This window comes from Polypterus senegalus, chromosome 13 (assembly GCF_016835505.1).
Source record: "Polypterus senegalus isolate Bchr_013 chromosome 13, ASM1683550v1, whole genome shotgun sequence".
Classification (NCBI taxonomy): Eukaryota; Metazoa; Chordata; class Cladistia; order Polypteriformes; family Polypteridae; genus Polypterus; species Polypterus senegalus.
The window spans coordinates 151,334,096-151,359,577 of record NC_053166.1 but is presented as its reverse complement, the minus strand read 5'-3'; the positions used below and the strand labels follow the sequence as shown (position 1 = coordinate 151,359,577).

Here is a 25,482-nt window from a genome sequence, read left to right as displayed (position 1 = left end):
AATGATGAGACAAAGAGCCACAAAAAGGTTTGGGGCAGGCAGCCACTTGCAGTGTTGTGCATGAAGAAGTTCAAAAGAGCGCGTTCATTGAACAAGCTCATTTTTCTAAGAACGGTGAACTTAACGTAACGTATTTGGAGGCTCGCAGGAATCGTCGGGTAGAGGGGTCCTTTCATCGGATTGGCTGGCCCAGCACTGGCCAATAGGGGGAGGCAGCTTGATGGCTGAGGTCTCCAGGACTCTAAACAAATCCAAATCGTATTATGTAATATCATCTACTGTTGAATTCTGCTCCGTATTTGTAATATTTTTGTTTTACTATCATATTGTATTGAAGATTACTTGTGTTCTGTTCTGTGTATTGTATTGTAGGGTGGAGTGGTGGCTCTAAGGACAGGGATCTGCACTGGCAATCGGAAGGTTGCCGGTTCGAACCCCGTAAATGTCAAAAGGGACTCTGCTCTGTTGGGCCCTTGAGCAAGGCCCTTAACCTGCAATTGCTGAGCGCTTTGATTAGTGAGAAAAGCGCTATATAAATGCAAAGAATTATTATTATTATTATTGACCCCCTCTTTTTGACACTCAATGCTCGCCCAGCCTACCTGGAAAAGGGTCTCTCTTTGAACTGCCTTTCCCAAGGTTTCATCCATATTTTTGTTCCCTACAAGGAGTTTTTTTCTTGTCTTCTTAGAGAGTCAATGCTGGGGGGCTGTCAAAAGGTAGGATCTGTTAAAGCCCACTGTGGCACTTCTTGTGTCATTTTGCGCTATACAAAAATAAATTGTATTGTATTGAATTTACAAGTGAAGAACTTGAACGTGAGTGACATTCTTGGTATGGTTTAGGCCCCGATTAAATTTACCCTGTAATGTAGGGGTGGAGTCGAATCCGAATACGGTATTTGGATAAGCACAAATAGTGGATTTTTACGAATATTTATTTTGTAGGAATGTTTTGCCATTTATTTGTATTCGGAAAAAATAACGTCAAATCAAATTGCCGCTGTCTCTGTCTGCCTGCTTGTGCTTAAGCTACACCCCTGCGGTAAAGCTCCGCTTTCTCTTTTAGGAAAACGTTGCACTTCGCGAGGCCACTTTATATTTTTCCCCGTTGGACATGCAATATGTGACGCCAATTTTGACTGGCAGCGTAATAAGTTAGTTCACCTACACACTTGTTCTACAGTCACCATCTGTGTCACACGGTAGGAAACAGAGTGGTAATTAATATGTATACGTGCATCTGTTTAATTTCTTTTCTGACTGGGAGGATATTAGCATATATGGTGTGGAATAAATACCACAAACAAAAGAAATCTTCACAATATAAAGGTTTGGGGACCGTCCCCGTATATTGTCCTGCAGACAAATGAAATCAAAACGATGCAAAAAGTGATCAAAAGTACATGAACTGTAACAGATGACCATGTGAAGCAGACAAAATGGCGTTTTTATAGAAGGGTGGATGATGCGAACAGGAAATGGTTGGCAGGAAGTGACGGCGTCATGGTGGAGGAACCGGAAGTGATGTCTAAGGTGAGAGTCGGAAGTGATGCCATATGGACTCGCCGGACGTGATGTCATGGTGGCCATTTTGGAACCCGGAAATGCCCGCAATTATTTTTCTTCGGTTCCCCTGTTGAGAGAAGAGGTTCAGGTAAGTACCACGTGACAATTCTTCCTCTCGTGATATTTCACTCACCTTTGGGCCTTTTGACTGCCTCCTAATCGCACGTTTGTGACAATGGTTATACGTGTTTTTTGCTGGGTATAACTCAATAAAGTGTATTTAAATAAAAAAAGTCTTCATAATTATTGTATTTTATTCAAGAACACTGTAATAGCCTAACATAAGGCATGCAAAATTGCAATAAGTAAACTCATTGGTCATTTATTCTCACTCCTTAAAAAACACAAAATGAGCTGAACGTGGACTAGTCTAAAACTGAAATGGTGAACTATGAATGTGAATTTATTCATTTTAATCTGTGTGAACTGAACTTTGACTTCGTTCTTGTGAGGTGTCAACTTGCACAACACTGGCCACCCATATAATTGTTCCTGGCTGCAAAATAGTTGAATTCAATGTACAGTTGTGTCCAGGTTCCAGTTCAAAACAGAACTGCCTGTTAGAGGCCAAGATGGCGGCCTTAAGGGATGGTAGAGGTAGTGATGTCATCGGAGCCGGAACTGGAAGTGACGTCATCGGGACCAGAAGTGCCGTCCGCAGTGTTGTTACCAGAAGTGACGTTATTAAGGCCAGGTGGGATTTCCCAAAACTGATCTGCACTGGAAAGGTAGAAAGGTTTAGTGCAACTCTGCCACCCCCTGGTCTGGTGTGGAATTACCCTCATTCGAGCCCTTTAGCTGCCTCCCATGAACACGTGTGTGACAATGTGCTGCCTTTATAAATAAAATCGTCATCTGTTTGTAAGTTTGTTCAATAATCATACAAAAATGGCTGAACTGATTTTTACAAGGGGCGGCACAGTGGCGCAGTGGTAGCGCTGCTGCCTCGCAGTTAGGAGACCCGGGTTCGCTTCCCGGGTCCTCCCTGCGTGGAGTTTGCATGTTCTCCCCGTGTCTGCGTGGGTTTCCTCCCACAGTCCAAAGACATGCAGGTTAGGTGGACTGGCGATCCTAAATTGTTTCTAGTGTGTGCTTGGTGTGTGGGTGTGTTTGTATGTGTGTCCTGCAGTGGGTTGGCACCCTGCCCGGGATTGGTTCCTGCCTTGTGCCCTATGTTGGCTGGGATTGGCTCCAGCAGACCCCTGTGACCCTATGTTCGGATTCAGCGGGTTGGAAAATGGATGGATGGATGATTTTTAATAAATTTTGCACGAGCTTTTGTCATTGGTCCAGCTTAAAATATGTGCTTCATTGCCCTCCATAAGGTTTGGGACAAAGACCCTTTTTTTCCCTTGATTTAGCCCTCTGCTCCACAGTTTCAAATTCCAAATCAAACATTTGAGACGTCGTGATTAAAGTGCACACTGCAGACTGTCATTTCAGGGGATTTGCACACATTTTGGTCACAGAACACTTTTTTTACACAGCCCAAACCCCCCACCCCGTCCCATATTTCAGGGCGCTGTAATGGTTAGGACAGTTGGCGTCACAGGTGTTTGTGATTCCTCTTTGTGTCGTAAGTTACCTTGGCTTGCTTCTACCCTTTGGAGCCTGCAGTTGCCATTGTTCAACATGAGGACAAGAGCTGTGCCAATAAAAGTCAAAGAAGCCATTATGAGGCAGAAAGACCAGAAGAAAACCCATAAAACCTTACGATGACCGAAATCAAATATCTGGATTATTATTATGAAGAAAAAACACACTGGTGAGCTCAGTAATCACAAAAGGACTGCTAAGCCAAGAAGACCTCCACTGATCCTCACTACGGTAAAGAAAATTCCCCAGACGCCTGCCTGAGAGACCAGAAACAGTCTTCAGGGGGCCGAATTGGACATGTCAGAGACAACTATCAGCAGAAGACTTCATGAGCAGAAATCCAGAGGCCACACTGCAAGATGCAGACCACTAGTTAGCCGCAAAAACAGGATGGCCAGATTACAGTTTGTGGCTTCAAAGATTCTGCAGAATTCTGGGAAAAGGGCTTGTGAACAGACGAGACTAAGATGAACCTGGAAGACAAAGTGTGGAGATGAAAAGGAACTGCCCAAGATCCAAAGCAGACCACCTCATCTGTTAAACATGGTACTGGGGGGTGTTATGACTTGGGCATGTGTGGCTGCCACAGGTCCTGACTGGCACACTCCTCTTCATCGATGATGGAGCTGCTGACGGCAGTCCTGAACTCAGAGATGAATTTTGTGATTGTCAGATCAAAATCTGTAAGACACACTCAGAAAGCAAAATCTTCATTTTCCAGTGTTTGTGGAATTTTGATTCCATTTTGACTTTTCTTTTTGTGTCGATGAATGGCAACAAAACCCCCGAGTTCACTTTGGACAAGCATCCCAGCCTGGTTGCTTCATCCTTCCCCTCAAAGTTAGAGTGTTGTTTTTATAGAAATTGGAACTATACTGATGCAAACTGGGAATATCAGTGCCTTCGATGTGTTTGCTACAAACACCGTATTCTCCACTCCCGTGTCATTTTATGGTAGACGAAAGGAAGCAATTGGCCGGATACGGCAGCAACTGCGTTCGTCTTCCTTTTATCAGGTGCTTCAGATCTGCACAAAGTTGTGAATGAACATGGGGGCAAACAGGGAGTCTGAGTTAACAGGCTGAAATTATTCGGGTCTGATGGCGGAAATCTGCCCCCCCAGGCCAGAGTCGGCTTGTTGCTGATTGCAGCTCCCAGGGTATTCCTTTAATCAGGAATCTACCACCTGAGTCCACTTACAACGCTTCCTGCATGTGTCAAGCCGATCAGCTTCTCTGAATTACCCTGCTGTCAGGATGTGTGTGCGTGTGTGTGTGTGTGTGACTGTGTTTATGCGAGGACTGGCATCCCCTGTGAATGGACAGAGTAATCAATCCGCATGTTTTCTAAAGCACATTTTGTACTTTAGGGTCATGGAGAACTAGATCCTATCCCAGCACTACCCAGTAGATTATAAACCAACCATAGCAGACACACCAGTCTGTCACAGGACATCGATTTTTCAAATATTACTAAACTTCCATTGTGGTGTTAAGGTTAAGGCAATGGACTTCACATCCTGAGCTGGTGGGTTCAAATCCCACTACTGACACCTGTGTGACCCTGAGCAAGTCACTTCACCTCCCTGTGCTCCAATTAGAAAGCCAAAGGAAATGTAACCAGTCATATCATAAATGTTGTAAGTTGCCTTGGATAAAGGTGCCCGCCACATAATAATAATAATAATAAAATAGTTTTCAGGCCTGCTAAAAGCAGTTTAGCATAATGGGGGACTAAAAGACTATCCTGGCTGAATTGAGTAGAAACTAGGAACTAAACCAGGAGATTGCTGGCCATCCCATCTGACATCTGCACTACCTGTTGTCACAAGAATGGACAGGAGACATCAAAAAAGGTTTGGGGCAGCCACCCGTGTATTATGCCCCGGCTACAAAAGGGTTAAATTCTGATGAGTTGTGTCTGGTTCAAAGTCCAAAACAGAACTGAAGACATGTGGCAAAGATGGCGGCTTTATACGCCCGAACCGGAGCTGATGTCTTCGAGAAGGAAGTGATGTCCTCGTTGGCGCTGGAACCAGAAGTGACGTCCTCACGAGCATCAGAACCGGAAGTGACGTCATCACGAGCACCAGAACCGGAAAGTGACATCATCACGGGTGTCAGAACTGGACGTGACGTCATCACAAGCGCCAGAACCGGAAGTGACATCATCACAAGCACCAGAACCGGAAAGTGATGTCATCACGGGCACCGGAACCCTAAGGGATGTCCCATGAATCGTCTACAGAGGATTGAGAGAAAAAGTCAGTGCACCTCGCCACCCCCTGGTCAGGCATGGAATTGTCACTATTCCGACTCTTTAGCTCCCTCCAATGTGCATGTGTGTGACACTGTCTATCAGTTTTTCAGCATTTAATTTTTTGGACCATTGAGTAGGGTAGAACAGGGAGATTGGGGATTTATAAGTTCAGATGTCCATATTATTACAGGAGTTAGCACTTGTGATGGTATTCAGTCATTTTATAAAGATGATTCAATTGTTGATTTAAGTCAAGTCAGGTGGGCTTTATTGTTATGCCATTTATGCACATACCTTGCGGTATTATACAGTGGTATGAAATTACATTTCCCAGGCTCACAATGCAATATTTAGACAACACATTTGACAATAGAATAATACAGAGGGTGGGAAATTTTACATAAGGAAATGTAGAACAATGAACTGCAAAGCGAAATAATAAAAATTATTTAATGTGTGCAACAAATAGCGTCTTGACAGACGCAAGTCTATTACTAAGTGGAAGAGGCAGAATCGGAGGACCAGAACCCAGTAGTGATGTCACTTGTCTTCTTGATGCTGGTCGTCAGGCTTGCAGGAGAAAGCTATGAGTCCAGCTGCAGTCAGGACAGTTTTAGGCCTCAGACAGATTCAGCAACATGTGACACTCTGAGGCCCGTAAGATGACACCCCTGTCAGTGGCATCTCTTTTGACTCCACCCATTTTCCACACTTCCACCCCTGTGTTAGTGGTACACAAATGTACTATTATAGTAATGGCTGAACGAGAGTGCAAAAAAATATATATATATATATATAAAATCCCACATCTGTATGTCTGTATGCTTTTCACGAGAGAACTACTTAACGGATTTAGATTGGGTTTTTTGTATAATTTGCTTGAACATTCCGGTTGATTTTGCGACTTCTCTCATTGCGGTATGTATCATAGTTCGCTTGCGGTACCGATTTATTTGCACGAATCTGAGAGAGACACGAGGGGACGGGGGAAGGGGGTGGGGCCCTCCTCACTCCGCGCCAGTCTCAGGGTGTATCTTACATCTGCTTAACGAGAGAACTACTTAACAGATTTAGATCGTTTTTTTTTCTATAATTTACTTGAACATTCCTGTTGATTTTGCGACTTCTCTCATTGCGGTATGTGTCATAGTTCACTTGTGGTACTGATTTATTTGTGCAAATCCGAGAGAGAGGCTGCGGGCCAAGGGAAGGGGGTGGGGTCCTCCTCGCTCATGCGCCAGCCTCAGGACGTATGTTACATTTGCTTAATAAGAGAACTACTTAACGGATTTAGATCGGGTTTTTTTTCTAGAATTTGCTTGACAATTCCGGTTGATTTTGCGACTTCTCTCATCACGCTAAGAATCATAGTTCGCTTGCAGGAGCGATATATTTGCGCTAATTCAAGAGACGGACGCTGCGGGCCGAGGGGAGGGGGAAGCATGACGTCAAGACTGGGGAGTCGGTCTATCTCTGTGTTTTGGATCGTACCTTGCCTCCGCTTACCTAGCGATACTTTTTTGTTTATTGATTTTTGAAGTTTGTCCTGTTTCACTACTACGTGGGCGGAGTCGCGGGGGATGGCTAGTTATAAATAAAAAAAAGCTTCACCAGGATAAGGGGTCATGCTAATGTAATAAATGTCTCTTCATACTTGCTGCGAGGTCGCGAGCCATCAACAATGGATACGTAAAGCCGCTCGGCTAACAGAGAATGTCTTAGCTGCGCAACTCAAACGACTACTTTATACCTCTTCGTACTTTTGAGGGCAAGTGCGTCATTCCTTTGGAGCATAAACTCTGCCACAATTAATGCATCGTTAATATAAATATTCAAATTTTGTACACCAGTAATAATAAAGTACTAATGATACGACATAGAGGGGATCACAAAGACAGTAAACGTCCGGTGTGTAGCATTGCATATTTTTACTGTTTGAATCCACAAATTATATGATTTATTCGATTCAGAGTCTTTAAGAATATGTAGTGTTAATCGTAGCTGAGTGCAGCATATCATTTATTCATCTTCGTCTTCTTCCTTAGCATTTCCCATTTTTAAATGGGGTCAGCCTTCTGATTACCAGTGTAGATCCTTAGCCACAGTGTAACCATTCCATTGAGTGCAGAATATAACTAACGTATTAAAAAGTGCAGTCTCATGAATGAGACCCGGCAAACGCTGATATAAAACGTATACTATAAAATACAAAATGTTAAGACTTTTTGTTCAATTTGTTTCTAATACAGGTAGTCCCTAGGTTACGGACATCCGACCTATGACATACGAACGGGGCCGCAGCTGCGACGCATACGCCTCAGTAACTGCCGCTCTGTCATCTTCGGCCTGGGGATGTGGCAAGCGGTGGCTGGATGGAAGCTGGAGGGGGGCGATTTTGCTGCTCGCGCAGTGTAGTGTCCCTCGGTGGCTCCCGGCGGCAAGCAGTTTCACTTCCCGCCCACCACCCACGGCTGCCCCGTTCGTCTCGGTGGGCGGCTGGTAATGCTGCAAGCGGTGACCCGGTTGTGGCTGAACGGAGGCCATTGAGGGTGAACGGGGCGGCAGGGGGTAGCATTGTAGTGTGCATCGGATGGCTGCCTATTGAATGGGGGCGATTCACTACCCGCCTTTGGCCGCACCCTGTTCGTTCTCGGTGGGCGGACGCTGCAGGCAGCATACTGTAGTGGAGGTGACTGTGAGGTGGGCTGGTGATTAACCCCCCGTCAATGCCACCATTCATTCTCAAAAGCAAGCCTGCTTGTACTGTTACGCACACAGCAGGAAGTCGTCTCTTGTCAATACATCAGACGTGTTGACGACGGGTGCCTTCCTGCTGTGAATGCGTGGACGGTGCTGTGCAGAAGAGCTCATCTTAACCTTTTGTCTTAACCTTTCAAAAATGTCTCTGAAACACAAATCTGATGGAAGTGCTGGTGATACAGTAAAGAAGAGAAAAACCATCACCATTGAAAATAAAGTAGAAATAATGAAACGGTCAGAGAGAGGTGAAACTCCATCATTCATTGGCAGAGCACTTGGTTACAGTCGGTCAACAATAGCATTTATTAAATTTATGTACCTGTTCCGACTTACATACAAATTCAACTTAAGTACAAACCTACAGTCCCTATCTCGTACGTAACCTGGGGACTGCCTGTATATGACACCAAAACAAGTGCTTCGGATGCAGAACTGAGAGACCTCGATAGTTTAGAAGTTTAATGAATGCTGAATACACGTTTTATTGCAGGGAATTGAAATCGCCATGAGGCGCGTGTAATGCAGGCATCAGTTCACCAGCAAAACAGGGGAATGGCTCCAGAAGGGGTCGTCAATTTATGGACCTCCTAGTGTCTGAAGTTTTTGGATCTGTCTGAGGCCTAAAACCATCCTGAGTGCAGGTGGACACTTCTCAGAGAAAGAGGAGGAGAGGCATTAGGGAACAGCGCCAGCCCTTGACTCGGGGTGGAATTACCATTAGATGAGCCCTGGTGTTGACTCTTTAGCGCACGTGTGTGACAGAAGATATGATGAGGGGGGCACACGCTGGGATGGGAGGAACATGGAGCTCGGGAGATTCCCTGCCTGTAGGATAGGCTGCTGTTCGTTCTAGCAGTGTGACTCTGATGCATTCTGCCTTATGGAAGCAGGGAGAAGAGATTGTGGGAGAGATGGGAGAGATCCTCCACAATGCTGAAGGCCTCTGTGAACATGTCCTCGATGGAAGGGAGAGAAGTCTCAATGTTGGTCTCTGCAGTGCACTCTATTCGTAGTATAGACTTGCGATCAGGCGCATTACCGTTCCAATATCAGGCAGTGATGGAACGGGTATGGTGTGGTGGGCTTGCTCTGTTCAGCAGAATGTGGATTCGCTGCTGTGCTTTTCTTGGTCATAGACCACTCCAAGTCCCCCCCACCAGGTGCCCACCAAGGAGTCTGGTGCTTTTCATTCTCCCTACTGTCAGCTCTTGATGTAAAGTGGCTTGTGGGCAGGGCTGGCCTTCCTGAAGTCTATGATCGTCTCTTGAGTTCATTCATTTATTCACCATAAAATAGACATGAAGAAATGTCTCCTATAAAAAAGCAGTTAAAGTTATTCATTATTCAGTATAAGTCATTCTCTTTCTATCATATTCTGAACGGTGACTTGGTATGCGCTACCCAGCTGTTGACGCTTCTTTCCCCACCTTTTGATGCTGATTGGTTGTTTGGTTACTTTTAGTTTTGTCACAATTAAAGCGTGCAATACAAAGAGAGCTGCCGCTAAGCAACAGTGAATATGTCTGCTTTGCTTTGAGTTATAGCATGTGATTTACAAGCGTGAATTAAGCTGACAATAAAATTGCGTGTCATAGTGAAAAGCAATCGACTGTTTGGAGTTTTTAATGTTTTTAATTATGACATGATAAAACTGTGCCAAAATCAAATGTCCCACCTGAATATATTTCATATTTCAATGCTGCTAACACATTGGATTGCGTTTAAGTTTGGCACGAATAATCTTCCATATGTATTGGAATTGAAGCCTGAAATTGTAAGGGCCTCATAATAAAAAGGACTTGAATAAAATCAAGAAACAGTAAAAGTGACAATTGCCATCTTTGGTCGTTCTCTCTTTCTTGAACAGTGACTGCACTAGAAAATAACATTTCATTTTGTCTCATTGTTGGCCTATCATTAATCGCAACTTACTAACGATTGGCAGGGTTACTATAGTGTTGGCTTTTTGAAAAAGTTTTGCTTTAATAAAAAATGTGGTGTCATCAGTTCATTTCAGTTATTGTCACAGTGCAGTGAAGTTCCTGCCTGTACAATTGACCAGCATGGAGCAGGATGCCATTGTTCTTGCCCAGCAGCCTGATTCTCACTCTGTTGTGTAACCACCATGGAGCGCCACTGAGCCCCAAACCTCAGGCACAGCAATGCCCAGCACACTTTTGGGTTCAAATAAAACATTTATTTAAACACAGCACCTTCCCAATAATCACCCTTGTAAAGATTAGCCAAAATACACAATAAATAAATTAACAAATTCTTCCTCCTCTCATCCTCCCCTTGAGTGTTCCTCCCTTAACCCAGGAATGTTTCCGGTGCTGTGCCATATCTTCGTTGGAAGGACTTTGGGGCCATAAAGAAAGTAGGGAGAACCTCCCCTGACCGCGCCCTCTATCAGAACCCAGAGACCCCAACAGGGCTGCACTTCCAGACTCCAAGTCCCAAACATAATAATTATTTGGTAATAATAATTCTTTGCATTTATGTAGCACTTTTCTCACTACTCAAAGCGCTCAGCATCTATCCATCCATTATCCAACCCACTATATCCTAACTACAGGGTCACGGCGGTCTGCTGAAGCCAATCCCAGCCAACACAGGGCGCAAGGCAGGAAACAAACCCCGGGCAGGGCGCCAGCCCACCGCAGGGCACACACACACTCAGCAATTACAGGTTAAGGGCCTTGCTCAAGGGCCCAACAGAGCAGAGTACCTTTTTTTGGCATTTATGGGATTCAAACTGGCAACCTTCGGATTGCCAGTGCAGATCCCTAGCCTCAGCCCTGCGTTGCCATATGAGGATCACTGCCACCTGGCATATGAGGCGGGGAGGGGTGGGTGGGGTGGGGACTCTCAGCTTCCGCTGTACCATCCACTAATTTATACCAGCCGGGCACAAAGTTATTTTCTTGTCCCATCGGCCAGTCTATTTGTCGTACCGCTCTGGCTTCCCGTCTGGGTAAGAAACCATCCTCCTTCCCGTCTGGGATGCCCATTCTTCTCCTACAGTTGGTTATGTGAAATATAACATCACTAAATAACAGGAAGTGGTGAGGAAAACAGCCGGGTTTCCTTTTGCATGCAGTTTGGCGAAATTGACCCAAAACTTCATTTCACATGTGATTACATAACTGCGATATTCACTTAAAGGGTTTTTTGGAGTTTGAGAGCTTTTTTGGGGGGATTCTAAAGAAAGGAGTATTGCTCCTTAAATGTTTGGCAATACTGTTGACTCCTTTAAGCCCTGTACATTTCTCAGAAAAGAGTCTATATGAAAATAAATGGGCAAAAACTGTCTTTTGGAAATTTAGCATGGCTGAGCACAACCTACAGTGAGGCAAAATGACGCACTTTTAGACAAAAGACATGGAAATTGTTATCCAAAATCTGTGTTCTTACGTGAGATCCCACTGTGACTGGCACAAAGCTTCATGTACTCTTATAGCGGTGTCCTCCCATCAGCTCCAGTACACTCCTGCTACTTGATGGGACTTGGAGTCCCCACATTATTACTGTTTTTTGGGTTGCCCCTTCCTGATATGACATATCCTGTATATACTCGCATATAAGTTGGGTCTTGAAACCCGAAACATCGATCATAAAATCAGACCCCGACTTATATGCCTGTTCAAAACTGCGACAATTATTTTTTTTTTTTTTACATCTTCCTGCCTCCTCCAATCTCACATCAGTTTCTCAGATGCATTGAATTTTGTTGCAGCAGCACAGTTTCCAATTCCTTTTGCCACTTCAACGACTTTTAATTTAAAACCAGCTTCATATTTTCTTCTGATTGTAGATAAGAGATGCTCTTATGATAAACGTGTATGAGGGTGTGAGATACAAAAAACACAAAACAGTGCAAACATCACTTCGGAATAGTTTGGGCATTACTGTGTGGTCACGTAGGCACAATACATAGAACAAGAAGGCCATGTGCTCGGTGGTTACCCTCTCTGGTGGAAGTTAGATTATCATAATTTCTTGGACCAATAGCGTGAGTTTTCCGCATTTGACTTATTCAACAGACATTATAAAATACCGGAAATCTATACTAATAAAAGGCAAAGCCCTAACTGACTGACTCCTCACTAATTCTCCAACTTCCCGTGTGGGTAGAAGGCTGAAATTTGGCAGGCTCATTCCTTACAGCTTACTTACAAAAGTTAAGCAGGTTTCATTTCGAAATTCTACGCGTAATAGTCATAACGGTCGACAACGTTCGCCATGCTGAACTTTCTTATTTATGGCCCCATCGTCACGAAATTTGGTAGGCGGCTTCCCTGCACAAACCGAAACCAATGTACATACTTATTTCAGTGGTATGATGCCACTGTCGGCCACCATATTGAACTTTCCAATGGTCTTTCTAACATATGGGCCCATCTTCAAGAAATTTGGTACGCGGGTTCCCAACACTAACTGAATCCTACTTACGTACATATATACGTCCATAGCCTGCAGCTCGGTCACCGTGTGAGGTGGCGTTGGGTCCCCCATCCCAACACCTCCCACGTTGTTGGCTGCCTGCCTATATAAGGCCGTCCGTCGCTCCAGTCTCTACATTCCCTTCCTTGCTTCGCCACGGGATTCACATCTCCCTGCTGATAACTGCAGCCTTTTTATTTGATCCATGGCTTCTCCGCTGTTTTATTGTTCGTTTATTAAGATTATAGTTATTGTGTAGGTATTTTAGACTTCCTTTACATTGTTCAGGTGCCAATTTCCTTTATCGTTCCAACCGTACCCCCATTAACATGTCTATCGAGGTGATCACCATCGATCAAAGAACTGTCACTTACCGAGTGGTTTCCATGCCCGGAGATGGCACCTGCCTTTTCCATTCTCTGTGTTACATATTGCACGGCCATATCAGGCTCACTCTTAATATCTGGAGAAACATTGTGTCTTATGTATTGGATGACTGGAACAGGTTCAAGGTGTGGACTGATGACGGTACAGGAGATAATTATACTACACAGGAGCACTAGAAGAGTGAAATGCTTAAGCCCTTCACCTATGGTTCTGCATGTGAGTTGATGGCTGCCGCTGAATTGTTCGGTTGTCACTTTCAAGTGTACCGAAATGGCCAAATATTTTACACCTTTGGACAACCGCCAATGCCTCTTAAACATCTTAGATTGACAGGTGACGATTTCAGTAATGGACACTTTGATGTTTATGAATGTTTAAACTCTCAAAAGCTGGATGTAAAGTTATCGATGAAACCGGTTGTGTGCTTTCAACGCTTGACAGATGCCGAATGTCACTTCAACACAACAAGTCCTGCAAATACTGTCGTCATTGAAACAAACCATGAAACTCAAACCGATTATGACAGCAGCAATCCAAGCTGTGAGGTTTGAAACAAGATTACTGTTCACATGGCCAACTGTACGTTACATGCTCAAGAGTAAGCTCACCGCACAGCTTGGTCATATTACAACCGGAGGGCCGAAATGACAATGTGGTATACAAAGAGATCCTTAACAAATAATTATTGGTATATTTTCCCTCAGTTTAAAAAGGTTTAATTTTCTTCTTAATAAAAAATTCAAGGCAGTACTTCGCCGCTGCAAAGCGCGGGTATTTTGCTAGTTATATGATAAAATCAAGCCCTGACTTATCTGCGGGAAAACTTATGTTCAACTAACTGCAACAAACATGCAAAATTCCGTGAAAACTGGTTGAGCTGTTTTAACCTGATTTGGTTTGATTTTGAGTCCTCAAAGGCCATCGGTGTTTATTTCTATCGTTAGCATTACTAGGGGCGTGGCCTCTAAGTTTGGGACCCATGCGTAATCGATGTCACGGGATAAAAGAACCGACTGTGAGTGCAAATCCTTATTCGAACTGTGGATACCAAATGTCTGAAGTATTGAAAGTTTATCTTGTGGGAAAGAAACAACAGGACAAGGTTAGAGTTTAGGGGCACTTTGTGGCCCACCCTGTGTAATTCTAAGCAATAAATTGAAAGGAAACACGTGTTATGATGCAAAAAGCGAGTCGCCCGAACTTCTTTCTTAGGAAGGCTGACTAGGATGGTGGCTCTTCCTGAATTTGAGGCACAGGTGGAGACAGTCCAAGAGTGGTCGTTAGTACAGTCATGGCCAAAAGTTTTGAGGATGACACAAGTATTGATTTTCACAAAGGTTGCTGTTCCACAGTTTGGTGACCCACAATGCCTTCTCCAGCATGATGGAGCACCGGGCCATAAGATAAAAGTGATAACTAAGTGGTTCGGGGAACAAAACATTGAAATTTTGGGGTCCATGGCCAGGAAACTCCCCATTGAGAAATTGTGGTCAATCCTCAAGACAAACAAAAACCCACCAATTCTGACAAACCCCAAGCATTGATGAGGCAAGAATGGGCTGCCATCAGTTAGGATTTGGCCCAGAAGTTGATGGACAGCCTGCCAGGGCGAATTGCAGAGATCTTGAAAAAGAAAGACAGGTCAACACTGCAAATATGGACTCTGCACATAAACTTCATGTAATTGTCAATTAAAGCTTTTGAAACTTCTGAAATGCTTGTAATTCTTCTTCAGTACACCAGAGAAACATCTGACAAAAAGAAGCAGCCACATTTTTGAAAACCAACACTTGTGTCATTCTTCAAAATTTTGGCCACGACTGTACACAGTGCCACCTGCTGTCTCGGAGGAGTATTACAGTGCCCCAAGCCTTCTAGCTGTTTCCCCAGAATACGTGCGTGACACTCTATACTCTTTCCTCACGTGTACTTTCGGTTTTGACTCTCTTGTTCTCCCGACCATGATTACTATCTCTCGTATTGGACTTCAGGTAATTTCGCTTTATACTTTTTCTTTGTTTTGTTTTTTTTATGTGCATCTCCTGATTTTTGCTCAAAAGTTCATCTGTCAGTTTGCTGACAGAACACGTTCTTGTGTGATTGGTGAACAAACAGACAGACGGATGGTTTACGAGCTTATTGAATATAATAGAAAAACACAATGTAATTGATGATAACCTTTCACTGCAAAACTGAAATTTTCCTAAAACAACACAAAGCTGACCACGATCATTAATTAGATTATGAATGTTTATCACAAATGTTGTACTTCATCATTCAGTTGTTATCGTGCTTGGGCTGCCCTTAACATCAGGTCCGATCTGTCCATTTTAACTTGTGGACCAATGCCCACCTGCCAAGTTGTTTTGTCTGCCTCCAGTAAAGTCATCTCTGATGGAGGATCACAGGAATCTTGGGGTAGAGGGGTCCTTTCAGCGGATTGGCTGGCCCAGCACTGGCCAAATGGGGGAGGCAACTTGAATATCCAAATCATGTTATGTGATATCATCTACTGTTAAATTCTACTCCGTACTTGTAAAATTTTTATACTGTATTGAGGATTTGTTCTGATCTGTGTATTGTATTTTAGTGACCCCCTTCTTTTGACACCCACTTCACGCCCAACCTACCTGTAAAGGGGTCACTCTTTGAACTGCCTTTCCTAAGGTTTCTTCCATTTTTTTTCCCTACAAGGGTTATTTTTTTTGGGGAGTTTTTCCTTGTCTTCTGGGGGGGCTGTCAAGAGGCAGGGCCTGTTAAGGCCTATTGCGGCACCACTTGTGTGATTTTGGGCCATACGAAAATAAATTGTATTGTATTGTACTGTGGGCCAGAACCTATCCTGGCAATATTAGGTCCCAGGCAGGAAACAATCCTGGATAAGTGTGCCAGTCCATTGCACCCACCCACACTGGGACAAATGAGAGTTTCCAGCTGATGCTTATATGTGGAGAGGAGACGCTAACCAGGCATGAGTTTAAATCGGGGACGATGAGCCGAGACAGCAGTGCTAACCGTGCTGCCCCTACTGAAATGCAGACTACACGGTGCCTGAGCAATTCTGTTTCTCTAATTTCTTTGTGCTTTGATTTCCTTCTAGGACAAGAAACTTCGTCTGTTTGACCCTCGGGCACAGCTGACAGCAGTGCAGGTAATTGAGTGCCTCTGTGTGTTTACATTTCTAATTAATGGATTTTGAATTCCAGGCAGCAAATGCCAGCAGTGCGATTGTGTGAGAGATTAAGGTGTCTCATCATTCTCCCCGAAATCTGAATCTGCTCTTCCCTTTGAAGTCTTGCACTTCATTCTGGTCGTGAATGACATGAACGTCACAAAGAGGGCTCTTTTTTTTTTTTAATTGCAGCATTAACAGCTTGTGTGCTAAAAAAAATTCTACGAGTGTTTGAATTTAAGTGGAGGCTTTCATTAATGCAGCCCAGTTGTGTCGCACCTAAGAATTCAGAAGATCGTCTTCTTTTGTACAAAAAACGTATTTTGTGTGGGGTGGTGGGGAGCTCAGTGGCAGGGCCCTCAGTATGTTCCTTAAGTTCTCCCTCTGTATCTGTGTGCTTTTTCTCTGGATATTCTGCTTTTCCTACCATACCCCAGTTAGCTAGTTAGTTTAATTGGTCTCCATAAACTGGTCCCATATGAGAAAGTGTGTGTGTCATCTCCTGTTGTGTGATGATGACCACCATAATGCCCTCACCTGTGATGCACTGCTGCTTAAATCAGGGATGCTTTCACATTCTGCTTAGTGACGTTGTGTGGTCCTCCACACCCCTGAACAGGATTAAGTGGGTTTCATAATGGGAGTCTTGATCTCATATGTGGAATCGGCTGCATTGACTACTGTATATGGGCAATTGGGTGAGTGCCCAGAGCAGGGACCTTTTGGTTATGGCGGTTTGGTGGGGGGTCACTAAAAAACCGAAGCAAAAAACAATGGACTTCAAACACTACAGGAGCCTCTCGAGGGCTGAGTTTGCTCGTCTGCATTTGGCGGTGGGATTACAAAAGAAAAAAAAAACAGCTATAATTAAATAAAAACTCTCTTAATGAATAAATAAATAAAAGTGGGTGCGGATTACTCGGCAGCTGCTTTCTGTACAACCGATTAAGACGTCATTGTTATGATATGGCATTGTTTTTCATTTTTCTTTGCTCTCATCTGAGTTCAAAATAACAATTTTCCATTTAATTAGGGGTTTTAAGCGTGGGGATCACAAATATCCAGCAGTATTTGTGACCGAAGTTTATTTAAAGTTGTGGAAAATATCTTGCACTGTTTGTGTCACCATTTTATTTTGTACTGGCTAAGACGGGTTGGAATGTAAAGTAATCAACATAGACATCAGTAGTAACATTTGCAGTGCACCATCTGTTGGAATGTGTTTTGTAATGCATCTATACTAATAAAAGGCAAAGCCCTCACTGACTGACTGACTGACTCACTGACTCCTCACTAATTCTCCAACTTCCCGTGTAGGTAGAAGGCTGAAATTTGGCAGGCTCATTCCTTACAGCTTACTTACAAAAGTTAAGCAGGTTTCATTTTATTTCGAAAATCTATGCGTAACGGTCATAACTGAATCCTACTTACGTACATATATACGTCCATAGCCTGCAGCTCGTTCGCCATGCGAGGCGGGGTTGCGTCCCTCATCACCACGCCTCCCACGTAATTGAGTGCCTGCCCATATAAGGCCGTCCGTCAGCAGCAATCCAAGCTGTGAGAAAACAGTAAAAAGGAGGCATGTCAGACGTCGTGCTACATTTTCTGATGCAGCTAGACGAAAACAACTTTGTGACGCTGCCGCTAAATACTCGCGGGCAATTCCACAAGTTCATAGACACGCTGCCGCTAAATACTCGCGGGCTATTCCACAAGTTCATAGACATGCTGCTGCTAAATACTCGCAGAAAAATCCACAAGTTAATAGAGACGCTGCCACTAAATACTCGCGGGCAATTCCACAAGTTCATAGAGACGCTGCCACTAAATACTCGCGGGCAATTCCACAAGTTCATAGACACGCTGCCGCTAAATACTCGCGGGCAATTCCACAAGTTCATAGACATGCTGCCGCTAAATATTCGCAGGCAAATCAAAAAGTTAATGCCGGGAATGCCTGTTAAACATCTTAGATTCACGAGTAGCGATTTGGGTGGTGAGATGTCTATCGAGGTGATCACTGTAATATTTATATGTTATTGAAATGTATTATTATCAGGCTTGGTTTAGGCAGCTATGTCATCAGGAAGGCACCAAAAAAAGGGACCTCAAGGTTACTATTATGGAAGTTAATTTAGAGCATGGATGCTGTGAATATAAGAGCTGTAGTAAATAAAGTTCCCCTGCATACTTTAAAAGAAAGTCTCGCCATCATTTCATTTTTCACAATTTGTGAAAACAAGACATGGTGTCAGAATAGAGGACAGTCATGGATTTTCTTGGAGTTCCCTCGCCACGAATTGACTGGGATTCTCTTAACCTGTCGGGAGAATGGAAAATGTCCCGACAGCATGTGGAGCTGATGTTTTCTGGCCCGCTAAAAGGCAAAGATGAGAGTGAGAAATGCAGCTACTTGCTCCTGTGGACTGGGGAAAAAGGAAGAGACATTTTTAACACACGGATTCTCACCCAGGAGGAAGCCAAGGTACTGAAAACTTATTATGACCGTTTTGAGATGTTTGTCATGCCTACGACGAATACGATATTCGTGAGATACAAGTTTACTGAGAGGACGCAGGGTATAAACGAGACTATTGATTACTTTGTAACGGAGTTAAAATTGCTGGTGAAGGACTGTGCTTATGCAAACGAAGTTGAGATGGTCAGGGATAGAATAGTGTTTGGCACAAACTCAACGAAAGTGCGAGAGAAACTTTTAAGAGCTGGGTCTGAGCTAACATTAAATAGAGCCGTGGACATCGCAAGATCGCATGAGATAGCACAAGCACAGCTGAGAACCTTCGATGCATGTACTTCGAGTGGCTCACGTGAACTGACTGTGAACGCAGTACGCAGACAACAAGCAGGAGCTCCAAAGAGCGCTGAACAAAAAATGCATTACACAATTGAGAAGGCAGCAAAAGAATATGAAGCGAGTGACGCATACAAGCATATTCATAAGTGCAGCTACTGTGGAAACAAAGCACATGGTGGAAAAAGTTAATGTCCAGCTAAAGTAAGACAGTGTAAAAAATCTGGTAAATTGAATCACTTCGCTAAAGTTTGCAGGACTGGGAAAGATAAACCCGTGCATGCAGTGTGAGATGTCACAGATAAAGAGGAAGACGAGCTGTTTATTGATGCAGTAAGAAAGGAACAACCCTCTGAATCTGAACAAGCCTTTGTAGACATGTCAATAGGAAAGCAAGGTGTAAAGCTTAAATTTAAATAATGTTCATAGACACGCTGCCGCTAAATATTCGCAGGCAAATCCGATAGCGCCACACAAAGTTTTGCAGCTATAAGATGCATGGCTACAAATGTTTGTGATGCGCCATCTGCTGGAAGTAATATCTAACTGCAGAGCCACAGCACCAGACATCACTGGCAGGTCTACACCAGCAGTTTCACGGTGGAAATTAAAGTTAGTGTGGTTATCACGTAGTATAAATGGTTAAGATTAGGTGTTAGTGTCATTGGTGTATAGTATAGACGCGCGGTGACGTCTCTGCTGCCACCAAACTGCTAGTGTAAAACCATTGGTGTAGACTTGGCAGTGTGGCTCTGAAATTGGGAGCTTCTGTCTTTTGGAATGACAAATGCAATACATTTTACTACTAAAAATGTTCCTGATTTTCCATCTTTTGGAATGACAGACACAGAGCAACCGGCCAGACACACAGGTGGAGTGTATAAAATACCAACAGGTCCTGATTTTAAAAGGACTCTTACTGCATACAATAACACAGGATATATGTACATTTTCTTAATTTTTTAGTTCCTGATACATATCCTACCATACATTAAAGTTGGGGTGGCAGGTGGCAAACTGGTACCGCTGCTGCCTCGCAGTAAGTAGATCTGGGTTTGCTTCCCAGGTCCTCCCTGCGTGGAGTTTGCATGTTCTCCCAGTGTCTGCGTTGGTTTCCTTTCACAGTTCAAAGACATGCAGGTTAGGTGGATTGGCGATCCTAAATTGTCCCTAGTGTGTGCTTGGTGTGTGTGTGTGTGTCCTGCATTGGCCTGGTGCCCTGCCCAGGGGTTGTTACTGCCTTGCTCCCTGAGGTGGGCTGGGATAGGCTCCAGCAGACCTCACCCCCCCACCCGAACCTGTGTTAGGGTATAGCGGGTTGGATGATAACTGACTGACATTAAAGATGTGAGTTTTTATTCTGTACTAGGGGGCTCTACCCCCTGCTCGCTTCGCTTGCCAACCCCCAGGCAGGAGCTACATGCTAGCCACTTTGTGGATCTGCGGATGTACAATTTAAAAAGATTGTTATTTTCATGGGAATTGTTACATATGCATAATAGAACTAACTATTTTACATTACAGCGACTAATTAACTGTAGTAAAAAATAGTAAAACGTAAAAAATTGAAAGAAAATGATGTTTCATGTTGCGTTAGAGGTATTTGTTGTGTTATATGTTTTTGTTCTGTTTGGCTTTGAAATTAACACGCAAATACTTTTTAAACTTACACTATTACTGTAAAACTTACGTTAATACAATTTTTTGAATTAACTTTTCATCAATATCGCTTTGAATTTTGATTCTGTGTTTGGACTTTCATCGTGACAACACATAACATATAACTGCCCGTTAGTGAATATTTCTCTCTAATAAATAAACCGACTTTTTCGAATGTTTGTCCCTGTGACTCCATTTTGTGAGCCTCCTGCAGTGACATTGAATCTCATTACCATAGCGGAGTCATGCAAGTTGTGGCATCTGATGGCAGAAATGTGACAGCTCAAAAGTTTGCCACCGATAGCCACATCTTATCATAATTTGTGGATGATTTATAAAAGACTTTACGTGTGATTTGAATCTTGAAAAGACTTTGGAATACATTTTTGGGGTTGCATTTCAGTTTTGTTGAACAAACTATCTGGCTCTTTGGCTGCGAACCTTGTGCGTTGTTTGATTTTTTTTTTTTTTGACCATGCTTCCTGATCCTAAAATTACAGCCTCTCCTGTTGAGTATACTAATCATCATAAGCCCTATTCGGACAGGATCAGTTTTATACCAGGAGGTGTTGTAAAGTCATTTTGAAGACAGCACCTCTGTAACATTAGTCCTGTCCGAATTGCACATGTCAGTAACTCTTCACAGACTGTACGTTCACACCTAAGTAAAGATCACAGAGGCTTTTATCGTTTAGGAAAAGTCTGAAAAAATGACTCACACGGAACTTGTTTTACCTGGGATTGACATATCAGTAAAATTATGTTGTGTGAACGACTTCAGCCCACCTCCTGGTGTAAAACTAATTCTGTCCAAATTGGGATTTAGGGTTGCAATTTTCTGACATGTTCTGCCATCAAGAGTTTTTTGTAGACCTTCTCACCCTTACTGTCTCGTTTTAATTGATCAATTTTGAACGCTCATGTGTGATTGTGTGTTCAGGTCAATGGATGAGACTTTCTGGTATCCGTGCAGTTTGATTCTGTGAAGACCGAGTTGATGTTTTGCTCTGTCGCTGTTTTTACAGTAGGCTGACTGTAGCGAGGTTTCGCTCTCAGTACTGGTTTGCTTGGCTTTTATCTTACGACTAGTGATCGGTGTGAGTTATGCTAATCAATTAAAAGCATAAACTTACCCACCACCCCTTGTAGCTGTTCGGAAGAGTTGTTTGAAGATCCAATCTGTACATATAACAGGTCAAGCCCTCACTGACTCATCTCTAAATGCTCATTCCTTTCAGTTTACTTATAAAAGTTAGGTAATGTTTCATGTCCTACTGCAACACCCAAGGGGGGAAACAGGTGTACCCCCTAAACTGTATACTGTATATAGAAACCCGTCCTCACTATTTCTACGACTTCCAATATATACTGTATAGGAAGCCCACATTTCCCATGCTCATCCTTTACTCTGTACAGTGAACCCTCGTTTATCATGGTTAATCTGTTCCAGACTCTACGGTGATAAATGAATTTTCGCGAAGTAGGATTCTTTATTTATAAATCGAATATTTTCACAGAGTATAGAAAACCTGTTTACAACCTTCTAAATACGTTTTTTTAACATTATTAGAGACCTCTAGACATGAAATAACACCCTTTAGTCACCATTACACTCGTATTACCCAATATATTAGACAAAATAAGAGAAAATAAGAAATATTAGACGTTACAAATATCATATTACTAAGCGCACTCGCCTTTTAAGGCGACCGACTTTTATCCTCAATTTTTGTGCGCTCCATGTGTACATCAGGAATGTAAGTGTAGGGAATGAGAACATCAAAGTGCCCATTCATAACATCTCCCGAAAACCTACGTTTTTATCCCCTCAAGTGCCTGTCCAAAGTCGCATACAATGTCAGCCCGAATCTGTACCGCTAAAGATGGAGTTTCATGCACTAAATAAGCTATAGATGAAAATAAGCAAGCACCATCTCCCCTGATATTTACTATGCGGTGAGGCATTTGTACTCCATCAACATTAATTATTTCCAGAGACATCATTTTGTCTATTTTTCCAGCGCATCGCGCACAAAAGCAAGGGAACGATGGGAGCTCCAGAACTCTGCTCACATCGCGTCGCTTCGTACCTCAAGCCGCAAGTAGTAAGTCTGTAATAAGTGGAATACCACTACGCTTTGCACTCACGGGACGGAAGGACAATCCCGAACGCTTTTATCTAGTAGATTATTGTACTGTACATTTAATTGCACACAACCACTAACCTATGAAGGCACGACCTCAGTAGGAGGTCTTCAGAGGTGGTGCAGTATCTTCAGCAGGTGCGTAGGTGAGTAGGCAGTGGGTGTCTGAGTGCGCGGCTGAAGAACATCTTGATAGGCAGTTGCTGGCGCTGTCTTTTCATATGCGTGAGGAGGCTTTTGTAGGGTATTGCCATCTTTAATCATATCCAAGAGTTTCACCTTCTCCTGGATAGTAAGCATCTTCCTCCGGCGCTTAGTTTTATTGTCAGAAGGCTTAGAAAAAGCAGCACGTTTAGGAGCCATCGTAGGGCTTAGATAAAAGTTCTCAGAAAGCGCGTGCGTAGTGACGTAAGCGTGTATGAGAAAAAAATCGCGATAGAGTGAAGCCGCAAAAGTCGAAGCGTGATATAGCGAGGGATCACTGTACTTACAAACGTTAAGTATGTTTCATTTCGCACCATGCCCCGTAACGAACTTTCGAAAATAACATCTTCTTTTTGGCGGTTCTCACCATTATGCCGTAAGGAACTTTCGGAAGTGACCTCTCCTTTTGGCGGTTTCATTCCTTATTTCCGTTAACAGAGGATTTATTTCACGGCAGAGTCGCACAAGGTCTGCCCCTCGTCCCCCTTCTTTCACTGTCACCACACCTACCACGTGGTTGGCTCCCTGCCTATATACATTAATGACATCCTGCGCTTATGTGCCTCCTCACTCGCTTCCTTACTTTCCTCAGCTGTTCGTCGTGCTCACTGCTCCCTTCTTCTTTACTCCACCGCTCCAAGCCTGTTACTGTTGGCCTTGCTTCACGTCTTCCTGCTGGTGACTACTGCCTTTTCGTTTCGTTTCTTCTCTCATACTCTACTTTTGAAGGTCGGCACACCAATTATGTTACTATGAAACTTACAACCACCAAAACTTTGTAACGGTACCAGGCTTCAGATCAGATCTCTGCACAAGAACCTCATTGAGGCAACTGTCTTCACTGGAAGTGGCTCAGGGGGAGACTCTGTTTATTCCTTGCATCCCTCTCATACCCTCTGACCTCCCATTCCAATTCAAACACCTCCAATTTCCAGTAAGGGTCTGCTTCGCTATGACAATAAATAAGTCACAGGGCCAGACTCTAAAAAAGGTCGGCATTGACTTGACACAAGATTGCTTCTCACATGGCCGACTGTACGTTGCATGCTCAAGAGTAAGGTCAGCGGACAGCTTGGTCATTTTACAGCCCAAGGGCAGAACTGCAAATGTCGCTTACAAAGAGATCCGTACATCCTAAAAATGTGCATTTCTCATACACAACATTTAGAATCAGAAATGAAACTTTTTACAATCATCAAATTCACTCTCAATACTAAAATAAGCCTACGACGATTACATTGACAATCATGTTACGTTATTTTTAAAATGTTTCCTTCTCTTTTTCATAACTTCTTTAACACACTACTTCCCCACTGCAAAGCGCGGGTATTTGCTAGTCATGATCCATCAATCCATCCATTATCCAACCCGCTATATCCTAACTACAGGGTCACAGGGGTGTGCTGGAGCCAATCCCAGCCAACACAGGGTGCAAAGCAGGAACAAACCCCGAGCAGGGTGCCAGCCCACTGCAGGGCACACACACTGGGGACAATTTGGAATCGCCAATGCACCTAACCTGCATGTCTTTGGACTGTGGGAGGAAACCCATGCAGACACGGGGAGAACATGCAAACTCCATGCAGGGAGGACCTGGGAAGTTAACCCGTCTCCTAACTGCGAGGCAGCAGCGCTACCTACTGTGCCACCGTGCCAATGATAATAATATTGTGTGGTACTTGGCCCAGGCACAGACAGGCAGACACATTTATTATAGTGCTCTATTATTTACACAAGTGCCACAGTCCCCAAAAGTCCCAAAAGTCCTGACCAACACACACAATGCCTTCACTTTCTCTTCAGACCGCCTCCTGATCTCCTCCTAGACCTCATCCTGCTTCCACCCAACTCCAGTCATCACATGAAGAGAGGCGGCCCCTTTTATATGCACCCGGATGTGCTCCAGGTGTTTCCCGACAATCTTCCACTGGCACTCCCTGGTATGGCGGAAGTGCCGGCTGCGTACCTGGAAGCACTCTGGGTGTCCCTGCTCCTCTTCTATATTTCAGTGTACATTTTGTTGTTCACTTGCCCTTTATCTGGCTTCCTTCAGGGATGTGCGGCCAGGGGAAGCATATCATGGAAAATAAACTAATAATGATAACATAAAATAAATGTGTCCACTGGTCCGTGCTATAAGTTTTTTTCTGTAAGATTCCAATCATTTTGATCATTGTTATAGCCAAAATTGCTGAATTGGCACATTTCCTGTTCAAACACAAGGGAGAAATGTGAGGTGCGGCAGCAACGAGCCTCACCTCACCTCGGACTGCGCCCTCCCTCACACACGGGGTTGATGCATTCAATTGGCGCCTGCCTGTCACTGTCTCTCTGTATGTCACCAATATAAGGTTTATTATACACCCTGACTTTCCACAGTTTGCCTAATATCTTTAATGAATGTGTGTGACTTACTGTATTTAGTCTGCTGATCGGATATAAACCCACAGTGAATAGGCACAAGGTGAGGCAGGC

At 43.6% G+C, this 25,482-nt stretch overlaps 1 protein-coding gene across 1 annotated transcript in view; it reads left to right on the top strand.

Annotated features, from left to right (window-relative positions):
• coro7 (coronin 7) overlaps nt 1-25,482 on the top strand; it is a 300,343-nt gene that overhangs the window by 37,826 nt on the left and 237,035 nt on the right. Inside the window, exon 7 of the mRNA XM_039776385.1 lies at nt 16,114-16,164. Within this exon, the coding sequence (XP_039632319.1) occupies nt 16,114-16,164 (51 nt within the window). The remainder of the gene's footprint in view (nt 1-16,113; nt 16,165-25,482) is intronic.